Consider the following 12,561-nt stretch of genomic DNA (forward strand, 5'->3'; position numbering starts at 1 on the left):
GGCCTCCCAGAGTGCTAGGATTACAGGCGTGAGCCACCGTGCCCGGCCTGAACTTACACCTTTCTTATTTGGGGATGATGAGTTCCTCCCCAACTGAGGCTGAGGAAGTTCAGTAACTTCCCCAAGGCCACAGAGCTAGTTGTGTTAGGACTGGAATCCCAACCCCAAGCCTGGCCAACTCCAAAGCTGTGTCCTTTCTATGACCTTTCTCTCTGTTGCCTTGAGGGCAGGAAACCATGTGAATCCATGTTCTAGGTTTTGAAACGTGGCCTGCCTGCTCTTCTTTCTTCCTATGTAACTTTCAAGTTGTTAAATATTCATCTTTCTGAACCTTCACTCTACCTCATTTTAGGTTGTAACCTGTTGGAAGTAGGACCTGTTTTTTCGTATATTATGTACCTAGCACTTACATAAATACCTTGTAAACAGTAGATGCGCATTAAATTTTTTTGTCTTAGGGATGTTAAAGTGATGTTTTAACCCCATTTAATCTTTTCAAGGTTTGGAGCTGTCTGATGGAGGAATTTAGTACTGTATTTCATACCTTTCTACCAATTAATGACAGTACATTTTATGTTTTCATATTTTGAACAGAATTGCCAAAAATGGTTTTAAAGGTAAAGTTAATAATTTATGTCTTGATGAATTATTGTGCTTGTTTCATTGGGAACAGAAAGCATTAACCTTAAGTCTTTTTGCTTTCCTTCAGGAGTTAAGTGATCTACAACGTGATCCACCTGCTCACTGTTCGGCTGGACCTGTGGGAGATGACTGTAAGCTTTGCTCTATTGCCGGGATTTTGCTACCATTAAAAATATAGGTTTGAACATTTGTTAATGACTCCAAAACTCCTTTGTTTGTTTCAGTGTTCCACTGGCAAGCAACTATTATGGGGCCTGTAAGTATGATTCATATATATGAAATTAATCCCCCCAGCCATACATCATTCTTGCCATTTCACCTTTGACCAGATGTTTGTGACTAAGGTTGAATTTTCTTATACTCTGAATCACCCAGGAAGTAAAATATGATTGAGGATTTATGATGATTTTCTGGAGCATTGGTGGCAAATACTTTGGACAATCACTATGAGGTTTTTTTTTTTTTGTTTGTTTTTTTGCCAAATCCTTGATCGTTACACATAGTAATGGATCACCCACAGTTTGCAACCAAGTTGTGTGTTTGCTTTATCTTTTTTTTTTAGACACAAAGAGTCAATTGTTTATAACTATGCATAATCATTCTCACATCCACAGTTTTAGTAGGTTAAAAATAAGTCTAATTAACTCAATAATGGAATTCCTGCAAGTAACAAGCATCAGTTTGTAATGTGTTTCATCACTGTTCTTGTTTGTGAAAGAAAATTGATAAAATATTGCAATGGGTTTCACCTTATGAGTTTGACGCTTTCAATTTTGTCTCATTGTTCTGAACTAAAAATTATGTACTGTTTTATACCCTCCTCCTCTTAATACTTATTTCCTTCGTTAAAATTATTTCTTTCAACACCTGAGAGGCAATTATGACTTGGAACAGGCTTTTCTTTGTATGAGCAAAAATCTGATTGCATAAGAATGGGCACTGACAGCTCAAATCTCCTTTCTGGCTGAGAGTACCTTAGTAACATGTTTCTATGAACATCATTCTCTTCTCCTTCCCTTAAAGGAGCTTTATCTAGTAAGTTTAGTGTTTTTAATCATATTGGCTTGTGTTTAACTTCAAAAAAAACAAAGACTACTGAATTTCAAAGCAGGACTCTTGGGCAGTTGTCTCAAATTACTAAATTGTTTTATTAAGTTGATTTTTTAAAGGTAAAATGCAACATAATTGTTTCAGTAAGTTTCAACAACTTTCAATAATAATCTAGTTATTTGTTTGTTTTCATTACATACTAAGAACCTTCAAAATACTATCCTTTAAAGGTCCAGCCTCACCATTTTTTGTTTGTTTGTTTTTATTTTTGAGACAGGGTGTCGCTTTGTTGCCTGGGCTAGAGTGCAGTGGCATCAGCATAGCACACTGCAACCTCAGACTCCCGGGCTCAATTGATCCGCCTGCCTCAGCCTGCCAAGTAGCTGGGACTACAGGCACATGCCACTGGGCCCGTATGATTTTTCTGTTTTTTATAAGATGGGATCTTGCGTGTTGCTCAGGCTGGTCTCAAGCTCCTGGCCTCAAGTGATCCTCTGGCCTCAGCCTCCCAAAGTGCTAAGATTATAGTCTTGAGCCAACTCGCCCAGCCCCAACCCTTACCATTTGAATTATAGCCCCTCACAAATGTTTTAGGTGAATCACATGTAGCAAATGGTTACAATTATGTTATTCATACCTCCCTTATTTTAGGAATGTAAATGTGACTACTATTTATATTAGTCATGTAATGTACATTACATTATAGTACTCTGTACTATCATTTGCATATCTAAGCAGATCATATCTGTCATTGTAATTTGCTTATCTTTTCTACATTCTTTATAACTTGATGAACTAGAATTAAACAACATATATAATAATTATACAGTACAGTCCTCTAATATATATGCAGGAACTTAAAGAGGAAATAATAACAGTCATGCTGTTATTACGCAAATGCTAATATAACCTGATGTATTTAATTAAATATAAAAGAATGAAAATAGAATTTTAGTTATATTTTGCTTCTTTTTCCCCTTTAAAAATTTTTTTTTGGCTTGTAATAAGAACTTAAACTTTATAAAAAAGAAGGTAAATACTAGCTCCAACCCTTTTTAAAAAAATACTGATTACTCCCGGGCATGGTGTCTCACGCCTGTAATCCTAGCACTCTGGGAGGCCGAGGCGGTGGATCCTTTAAGCTCAGGAGTTCGAGAGCAGCCTGAGCAAGAGGGAGACCCCTGACTCTACTAAAAAAAAAATAGAAAGAAATTAGCTGGACAACTAAAAAAAGTACATATATATATATATATATGTATATATATATATATAAAATTAGCCTGGCATAGTGGCGCATGCCTGTAGTCCCAGCTACTCGGGAGGCTGAGGCAGAAGGATTGCTTGAGCCCAGGAGTTTGAGGTTGCTGTGAGGTAGGCTGTTGCCATGGCACTCTAGCCTGGGCAACAGAGTGAGACTGTGTCTCAAAAAAAAAAAAAAAATTACTGATTACTGCTGCAGAAAATTATCTTTTCTCACAGCAGTCTTGTGTGTATACTGATCTTTAAAAATTTGTACTCATAAACAGATTTGTTTGGTCAAGTCACACCACTGTGTGTGTCCTATTTTTGTTTTCTTTTAAACTTTTTGACGTCGGCATAATTGTTGGAAAATCATCCTTCATACCTGCAAAGGGAAACCTGTTCTCAAGGTAAATGATTTGAACTTATGTCAAAATGGTTGCCTTTTTTTCCCCAAACTGATAATATTTAACAAAATCATGTTAAATATGATGGCATTTTTTCCAACTAATAATAATTGGGGAAATCATCTTAAGTTATTAAATAAATACTGTAATCAAACACTGATGCAAATATTTTGTAATTTCAGCCTGATAGCGCATATCAAGGTGGAGTCTTCTTTCTCACTGTACATTTTCCGACAGATTATCCTTTTAAACCACCAAAGGTATTTTTATTTTTATGATTGATGTGACTCCCATGGCAGGGATTTTACTCTTTATCTAGAGGTAGTTGCATGATGTTAAAGAGTGTGGGTAGTTTAGTACTTTTAAACTTTGTAAAGCCACTGAATCTAAAATATGCTTTTTTACTCAAATATTATGTTAGGTCTGTAAAATAAACAGTAGTATCTGTTGTACTATAAATTAGATTCCTTGCCTTTCTTTCCCTCCTTATTAGATATGTGTAGTATGGGAAGTTTTTATGGTTAAGAGTCAGACTTTTCTATTCATGGGATTATCTTTCCAAAGTTGACCCTTATTTCTCAATTTTTAAAGTAGTCAATAGACATTTATTGAGCACCTACCATGTTCTTTTACATTGGGGAAAACAAAAGTAAATATGACACAGTCTCTGTAGTGTGGTAGGGAAGGTAAAAACCTGTTCTTATTAAATTTACTTTAGATTAGCTCCAAAGGGAAACAAATGATGGGGATATCAAGAAGGAAAAAAAAAAACCAACAGATTCTGTCACTCAGAAAATAATTATTTTAGATTTTTAAAAACACCTGATTTACTGGCCTGATAGACCCGAGGTTAAAAAAAAAAAAAAACCACCTGATTAACATTGTATGAAATGATATGATAACAACTCTTGTGAAAGATTAGGATTCTTGGAGGATTTCTTAGGACAGGTAGCAAGCTGAGACCCCTCAACTTTGCCCTGGAACAGGATTAGCACCCTGATTTTAGACCCAAGTGTCACTTCTAGGTATCACTGATAATCAAAATTAAGAAAAGGATTATTACTTCTAGGTATGATGAAAGCCATGGTTGATTACTTCGGGTGCTACTCAACCAGTCAGACTTATTTATATTACACTCTCCAAAATACTTCTCAATTCCTTCGAGGGGGAAAGAGGGAAACTGATTGGCTTTCACATTCCCATGAGCTATGTAAAGCACAAAGTAGATGATCATTTGATTAGTGTTGAAAACCATTTCTCCTCTAAGCTTATGTAAAGTTGAGGATATTTTACCCTAGAGCAAATGAGTTCTGTTTTGTTCATAGTTTGTGGATTGTCATGGTTTTGTTGTTTTGTTTTATGTTTAGATTGCTTTCACGACAAAAATTTACCATCCAAACATAAACAGTAATGGAAGTATTTGCCTTGATATCCTGCGGTCACAGTGGTCACCAGCTCTGACTGTATCAAAAGGTAATTTCATTTATCAGATTTAAAACAGTTGATAACAGTGAGACTGGAGAAATAAAGAAGAAGTAGAAGTATCTAGGCACTAAAGTTTTTTTTTTTAAAAAACCAATCAACTGTGCTTTTTCCTGTTTTGATTTTACTTTGCTCTTGTAGCTCTCATATTACTCTGGCTTTTAGCAGTTAGCTTGGGGGTTGGGGGGTAGATGGAGCCATCCACCCCACCCTAAATGATGAAATGAGAAGAAATTTAAAGTACGAGGGCTAGAAAATTGGGGATAAAGCCTATTGATATGTTACCCTTTTTGGCTTGGGCATTGTCTTTAGAAAAAGAGAGAAAGGTAGGAAAAAGAAGATTTTTAGGACCAGTTATCCCATTCATTAAATAGAACTACTGACATAAAGCTTTACAGCTGTTTTACTTCATCCAAGAAAAAAATATCAGATTTGGCTGTTAAAATAAATGATTTAAAATGAAAGACATATTTCACACTTTAATGTAGGACATTAAATATGTTAGTCTAAACTTAGAATAATCGATAGCATCATTATAGTGACTGGCACATAATCAGTGCTGATTCTCAGCTTTCACAGATTTACGTACGGCATTGTTCTCTGCTGAATTATCAGATGTGTGTATGGGCTGTCTGAAGCCATTTTTGTTTCATTAGCCAATACTGTTTACTGTGCTAGCACTCTTTACATTGTCTTGATTCTCTAATAGAAGATAACCTGAGAGTTGGAAAATACTGTTTGGGTTAGAAGCAGCTGCTCCTGAAGTAACTACCACATTTTCCCTTTTTATAAAATTTTAGAAAATTATTTCTCCTGAAGGATTCACAGGAAGAACGTGTGCTCCTTTCTTTCTTTCTTTCTTTCTTTTTTTTTTTTTTATAAATGCTACCTGAATATATAACTTGCTTTTAAAAGTGGTAAGGTTTAGAGGAAGTAGGGCCCACAGCCATAACTCTTTCAAGTATTAAATAAATAATAGCCTTTCAGGTCAATTATTTATGAATGGTGGTTTTGCTGACCCAGAATCCTCATCTAAAATGCTCATATAGATTCTAGTATCCTTTTTAAAATCTTTCATGTAGTGTAACTGTCATGCACTGGATGTAGGAAAGATTCTGTGTCAAAGGGTTATTCAAATTAATATACGCTTTCCTGGAATGATGTCATGAAATGAATGTCATTTGGCAAAAGCAGCTAAATCCTCATAGGTAGAAATGGCAGACTGCCACACACTGAGTACTTATCTTCTGACATTGGTAGCTTTTTATAAAGAATACTTAGTAGTATTGGCTTCTGGAAACTGTTCTTTGAGAATTTAAACAGCCTCAGTTTCCTTAAATGTAAAATGGGGATTATAATAGTATTACTACATAGGATCACCATGCACTTGGCTCACAGTCACTCAAATGAATATTAGCGATTACCTTTTTCCTTATCTTAAGGGATGGACATGGTTTGTGTGCATGATAGTGAAATTAGGGCAAATAACTCCTGTCAGCAGGAGAAGGCAGAGGAGGAGCTTCCCTCTTTCTTATGTTATGAATAGATCATATCTCACTCATTTGTTTGTATATTTTTTACTTTTCCATATATATTTTTAATTGCAATTTTAGTTTTTTGAGATGGGGAGGGTCTCACTGTGTTGCTTAGGCTGGTCTCGAAACCCTGGGGTCAAGCGATCCTTCCGCCTCAGCCTCCTAAGTAGCTGGGACTACAGGCACATTCCACCGCGCCTGGTGCTTTTCTATATTTTAAATGTCTTGTTCTGTTTTTTACCATGAGGTCAGTGTGGAAGCATTCTGGAGACATAGGTGAGCCCAGAAAATTTACCCTGTAAGTTTAATATTCAGGGCCTGAAGTTTCAATGAGCAGATGGAAGATAAGGAAGATGAATTAAAATATTAGTTTTTTCCTTAGTCGATAACACCCCTCCCCTTTGCCTATCATTTAAGAGTCAATTCTGCTCTATAAATCCACCTTTGAACTTAAAAGATTCAGAAAATAAAAAGGAACATGATGGGGGGTGGGGAGCAGCTGGAAATGAGAGATTGTTCCAGAGGTTCCATGCACCCCCTCAGAAATGGTGTCACGTAATTGAAGCAGACAAAGGAGGAACCAGAGTCCTTGTTCCCTCTTATTTCAGATACTTAGATGTTTTTTTAAGTGTAGTTATTTGTGTTAGTATCTTTACATAGTGTAGGAATAACTACTTTTTAAAATTTCATTTATATTTTAAAATATATAAGTTATATAAAGATAGCTATTCACATGATTTTTAAATGCATGCCATATGAATAAGGTACATGGAATAAAATGTTCTTGAAAAAATTGTACAGATTTTCTTTGTAGACAGTCTGTAGCGCTAAGCCAAAGTAAAAAAGCGCATGAGCACACTTACTCAGAATGGTTTGGACTGTGAACTGTAATTTGATGGCTTTGAAGAGAACTCTTAAGTTTAAAAGTTATTCATAGCTACTTTGGAAGTTCACATTTTTTAAATAAATAGAAATTCAAATAGAATTTAAAACTTCAAAAGGTAAAATAAATTTTATATTATATACATTTTATGGTAATTTTATAATTTAAAAATTTTTAAAGATCAATTTGCTAGCAGCCAAAGTTAGTATAAAATGTAGTTTGTATAAATGTAATTTTATTTTTTCTTTTTTATCTATATTCAGCAAAGTTATTTTCACATATGTAATTTGTATAAAGTAGAAAGATTATTATCTAATATGATGTTCTCTTTTAAATCTAGTTTTATTGTCCATATGTTCTCTACTTTGTGATCCTAATCCAGATGACCCCTTAGTACCAGATATTGCACAAATCTATAAATCAGACAAAGAAAAGTAAGTGTTTACTTATATTAGCTTCTGTTTGGATGCTTTTCCATATAGTCTGCTAAATAATGAATATTATCAATATATTTTAAGTACGTTTATGCTTGTTATGCTTATATTAAGTTTATTTTTTTCCAAGGGAGTAAACCTTTCTTTTAAAACTCTATTAAGTCTTTTTACAAAAAATCTTGTTCTTTCCCTTTACTGTTTTATGGTCTATGTTCTGTGTTTGCACAATGATTATATATAATTCAGGGTGGTAAATTAAAAATGAAAGAATTTAATCATGGGAAAGTACTAAATATTATATTCCCTATCTTCTCCCAGAATGAGAAGTTAACTCTAGGCCCACCCAACTGACCTAATTTTCAAGCTGTTCCACCTTTTTAGTACTATAGGTTTATTTGCAATTTGCAGGTAATGCTCATTCAGGGTTGGCTTTTATAAATTTCTATTAGAAGTTGGTTTCTACGTTTTGTTTTTGTATATTTAGGTACATTTTCATGTAGGTTGCAAAAAAAATCCATAAGTTAAAAAAATCATTTATTTTTCCTGTTTTATTTATGCATGATCCTATATCACATATATGTATGATTATTGCAATTAAGCATGAGAAGGTAGGATATGCATTTTTATATAGAAAGAGGCTTTTACAAGAATAAATTTGTATGTTTCTACTATATCTCTTTTGTTTGCCTACAGATACAACAGACATGCAAGAGAATGGACTCAGAAATATGCAATGTAAAGTCAAAAAATTTTTCATATATACCAGAGTACTGTAAAATCTAGGTTTTTTTCAACATTAGCAGTAAATTGAGCACTGTTTACTGTTTCATTGTATCATGAAACCCTTTGATTTTTGCCCATTTTAAATGTGTTTCTGAAGCAAGACAAAACAAACTTCCAAAAATACCCTTAAGACTGTGATGAGAGCATTTATCATTTTGTATGCATTGAGAAAGACATTTATTATGGTTTTTAAGATACTTGGACATCTGCATCTTCAGCTTACAAGATCTACAGTGCAGCTGAAAAGCAACCAAATTATTTTTTGCTGAAACTAGATGTTTTTACATGGAAAATACTGTATGTGTTGTCTAAGATGTCGTCAGTTTTATAAATCTGTATTCAGATTTCATTCTTTGTTAGCTCACTTTATAATTTGTATTTTTTTACTGTATAGACTAAATATATTCTATTTACATGTACGTCAACTCATTACTTTTTTCCTGTGAACAGTATTGAAAAAAGCCCAACAGCTGATAATTAAATGAATTGACTGTGTCTCCCTTGTCTTAGGCTATTCAATAGATTGATTGCAGATTTCTTAAACCTGAAATGATCTTTACACTGTAATTCTCAGTATACTGATTATGGAGAAACACTTGTTTTGATTTTGTTATACTTGACTTAACTTTATTGCAATGTGAATTAATTGCACTGCTAAGTAGGAAGATGTGTAACATTTATTTGTTGCTATTCACATTTGAATTTTTTCCTCTATAGGCAATATTATATTGACACCTTTTACAGACCTTACTGTAGCTTTTTCCATATAAATAAAATGCTTTTTCTACTATTTGTCTTGATTACTTAAAAAAATAAAAATTATAAATAATAATCAAAGCTCTATATAAAATTTTGCATGAAAATTATTTCCAAATTGTGAAAATGAGGTCCATTATGTTTGGCATTAGTCACCATTAATTATATAAACTTTATTGTCTTAGGTTAATATCTGTTTACTAAATGGTCAATCTATAAGATGATATACCTTGGTCCTTTGTTGTAGAGGAGCATTTAGAATAAGTTGGGGTTTGTCCTGGGTCACATCTAAAATGGAATTTGTTAAAAGTACTGAAATGAGTGTAAGGTGGTGTTACCCACCCTGAAAAAAAGTCTTTATTTATTTATTTATTTTGATACGGGATCTTGCTGTTTCCCAGGTTGGTCTGGAACTCCTGGGCTCAAACCATCCTTCGCCTCAGCCTCCCAGGTAGCTGGGATTACAGGCTTATGCCACCATGCCTGGCTAGAAAATTCTTTATAGACCTGCAGAATTGCTAGATTAATTCATTAAAATGCCCTGTAAATGTAATTGACATTATATTTCTTAACATTTTAAAATCTAGAATTTCTAAAATAGAATTTAATGCTATTGCAATTTGAAAACATCCATTTTTTTACTATAGAAGTGACAAAGAAAATTCTAAATGATGCTTCCCTCCGTTTTTATATATTGGCAGCTAAAAGTGATTTAAATAAGCAGGTTGTCTTTATAGATTTTAAAGAAAACAAGAAAGTTCTAATGTTTTAACCTGGGAAAAAATACATCTCTTCAGTGTTTAGCATGCTTATCAAACTTGAGTGAGTGTCATTTTTAAGAACAGTTGTAGCTCTTCTGATTATTGCAGTAGCTGTATAAGTGTGCAAGAATCTGTCATGGGTGTAGTCATTAGCAAAGCATTTAAATCACTTGAGTATTTATCATGGTTCATTATTATTAAAGCACAAAATAACCTGTTAGAAAATATGTGTTTTTATAAATGAATGTACAATAATTAAATGAATTGTGAAATGGATGTTTAAGAAAATATAGGCTTAAAAAAGTAACTATATTAAGTGATGTCTTAAAACAGCCATATCATGAAAAACACTACTTTACTAGCTATATTATTATAAGCTACATTTGCCCTGCATTTGAACACTCAACATCGTTAGATTTAAGTATTTAGTATACTTTGATAGTAAAGGGTTTTGTTTCTTGAATATCTTTCACTTTTTAAAAAAAACTTTCATTTGTGTGGCATTTATTTTTGGAAGTGTCTTTTTTTCTTTATTAAAGTTTTTGAAACTCGCCTAACTCTCGTTTGCCTTTGCTTACATCAGAATTGTACTAGACTCCTGAGGAGTAAGCACAAGTTCTTATAATTAACTACAAATCTTGAGCTTGATGGTGGCATAATGCATCAGTCAGATACCATTCTGGGTGTATTATTTTTGCTTAATTCTAACAAAGAAAACATCAGTTACTTTTTAGAACTAAATTCAAAGTTTGGGCCTTTTCATACATAAAGTATTAATTTAAGGACCTCCTTGGAGTGAGGGAAATGGGTAGTCTTTTGGGGATTTAGGATCCCACCTCTTATTCAAATTGGATTCTGGACACTTGGAGCCGCCACACACGATACATCAGTGACACAGGTTGTAAGGGTAACCCTGCCACCATCCCCCAACTATCTCAAAAGGGTATTATTCCTGAAGTACAGCTTTACACACATGCCTCTATAAACTGTATTTAATTATTCATTTTGCTTTATTTCCCTTTTCCACCCCTTCTTAATCTCTTGATAGGGGAAATTAAAAATTAACTTTGTAAATCAACTACATATCAAGGGTAGCTGTAAGATTTAATACTCAAAAACAGTTACTTTTTAAAAAAATGATAAAAATAATATCACATTTTAGTTTTACACTTATTTTATCCCAGTGATATACCTTTGACATGATTCAGTCATTGACATTTGTCAGGATCCTGCTCTCCCACGGTTCTGTACTTTTAAAATGGAGAGATTAGGGAAATTAATTTTCTTCTCAGATTAAAAAAGATTCTTGGTTATGAAGCTATTTATAGCATGTCTATTTATTGGTAGTCAATTTGAACTGGACTGAAAGTTCAGTCCAGTTGAGATGTTTTAAACTTTGTGTTCTGCAGAATTATCAGTCCAGTTACTCATTCTCGTTAGGACCAGCTGTGGAAAATGTGATCAACACTTTAGCCATGGCTGTATAAATAGAGCTGCAGTGTATTCAAATTGTGGAAAGTACTGCTGCTTTTAGTTTGTTTAAGTCTTGTAAGTGATTATTAACAGAATAAAACAATAACAAGTCTGAATTTTTAAAAATTTACTTCTGTCACTCTTACTAACTATAAAGTAGGACTTTCAAATTTTTTCCTTTAAAGCAGAGGTTTAGTCACAATGTAATAGCCCTAAAATGTAATGCATATTATTTGTGACAGTTCTCATTTCTAATAATGCTTGTCTTTTGTTGTTCTGACAGTTGTATTACACAAATAAGGCAATTAGAGATTCATCTAATTTCACTTGTAAAAAGTTGCTATATATAGATAACTAGTCATTTCTGCTCTTTTTTTTTTGTACTGAGTAATGTCTGTAAGCTCTTCTGAAACTAATTGATACGCTTTCACCAGGTGTTTTTTTCAGTAGCGATGATAATTGAAAATTTGTAGACAGCTGGTTGTAGAAATAATTTGTAATGCAATAGTGTCTTGGTGACAGCCTTGTAGATTTTATATCACTTATTTGTATTTTCTTACATTTAAATTTCTGCTTCCATTATCCTGTTATGTATAAAAATGGTTTTAAATTGTAAATGAACTCAACTAACAGAGAAAAAATTCACCTAAGAGTATTAGCATTGGGGGCATTCTGTATAATAAGCATTTCTTTAAAAACTTACTTTAACATTCTGTTAGCTTTTTTTGTAGAGGGAGAGATGTGCCTCTCTGCATGAGGAAGTTGCTTTTATTATATTAGCACATTGGTTTAAGGTCTGAACTATGTTTTCCTCATAATTGACTTGACGGGAAAAACTGTTAAGATCTCTTTAAGTGCAAAAGATCACTATGAATTGTGTATGAAATATTTTAATATAAACTCTTAATATACATATTGTGGAAAACAGTTGTTACCCCACTTGTGTTAGCACTTTTGATAGTCTTGTTTTGGCAGTCCCGTGACCACCCACACATTCGGTGTTTCAGTGGAAGAATTCACAGGACTCAGCATATGGTCCTACTCACAGCTAAGATTTATTACAGTGACACAGCAGGGATACACAGCTGGGTTAGTAAGGGGGAAAGACAGATCTGG

The 12,561-nt window shown here is 33.5% G+C and overlaps 1 protein-coding gene across 2 annotated transcripts in view; it reads left to right on the plus strand.

The window, feature by feature from the left end:
- Positions 1-9,245, plus strand: part of UBE2D1 (ubiquitin conjugating enzyme E2 D1) — a 31,997-nt gene extending 22,752 nt beyond the window's left edge. Inside the window, exons 2-7 of one of the 2 annotated variants that reach the window (XM_045568784.1) lie at positions 710-773; positions 867-898; positions 3,521-3,598; positions 4,706-4,811; positions 7,579-7,672; positions 8,366-9,245. In XM_045568784.1, the coding sequence (XP_045424740.1) occupies positions 710-773; positions 867-898; positions 3,521-3,598; positions 4,706-4,811; positions 7,579-7,672; positions 8,366-8,411 (420 nt within the window). In that variant the 3' untranslated portion in view covers positions 8,412-9,245. Of the gene's footprint in view, positions 1-709; positions 774-866; positions 899-3,520; positions 3,599-4,705; positions 4,812-7,578; positions 7,673-8,365 lie in introns of those variants that run through there. The other variant, XM_045568785.1, reaches the window with a different exon arrangement.
- Positions 9,246-12,561: the final 3,316 nt, after the last annotated feature.

Source organism: Lemur catta, chromosome 14 (genome assembly GCF_020740605.2).
Source record: "Lemur catta isolate mLemCat1 chromosome 14, mLemCat1.pri, whole genome shotgun sequence".
NCBI classification, from domain to species: domain Eukaryota; kingdom Metazoa; phylum Chordata; class Mammalia; order Primates; family Lemuridae; genus Lemur; species Lemur catta.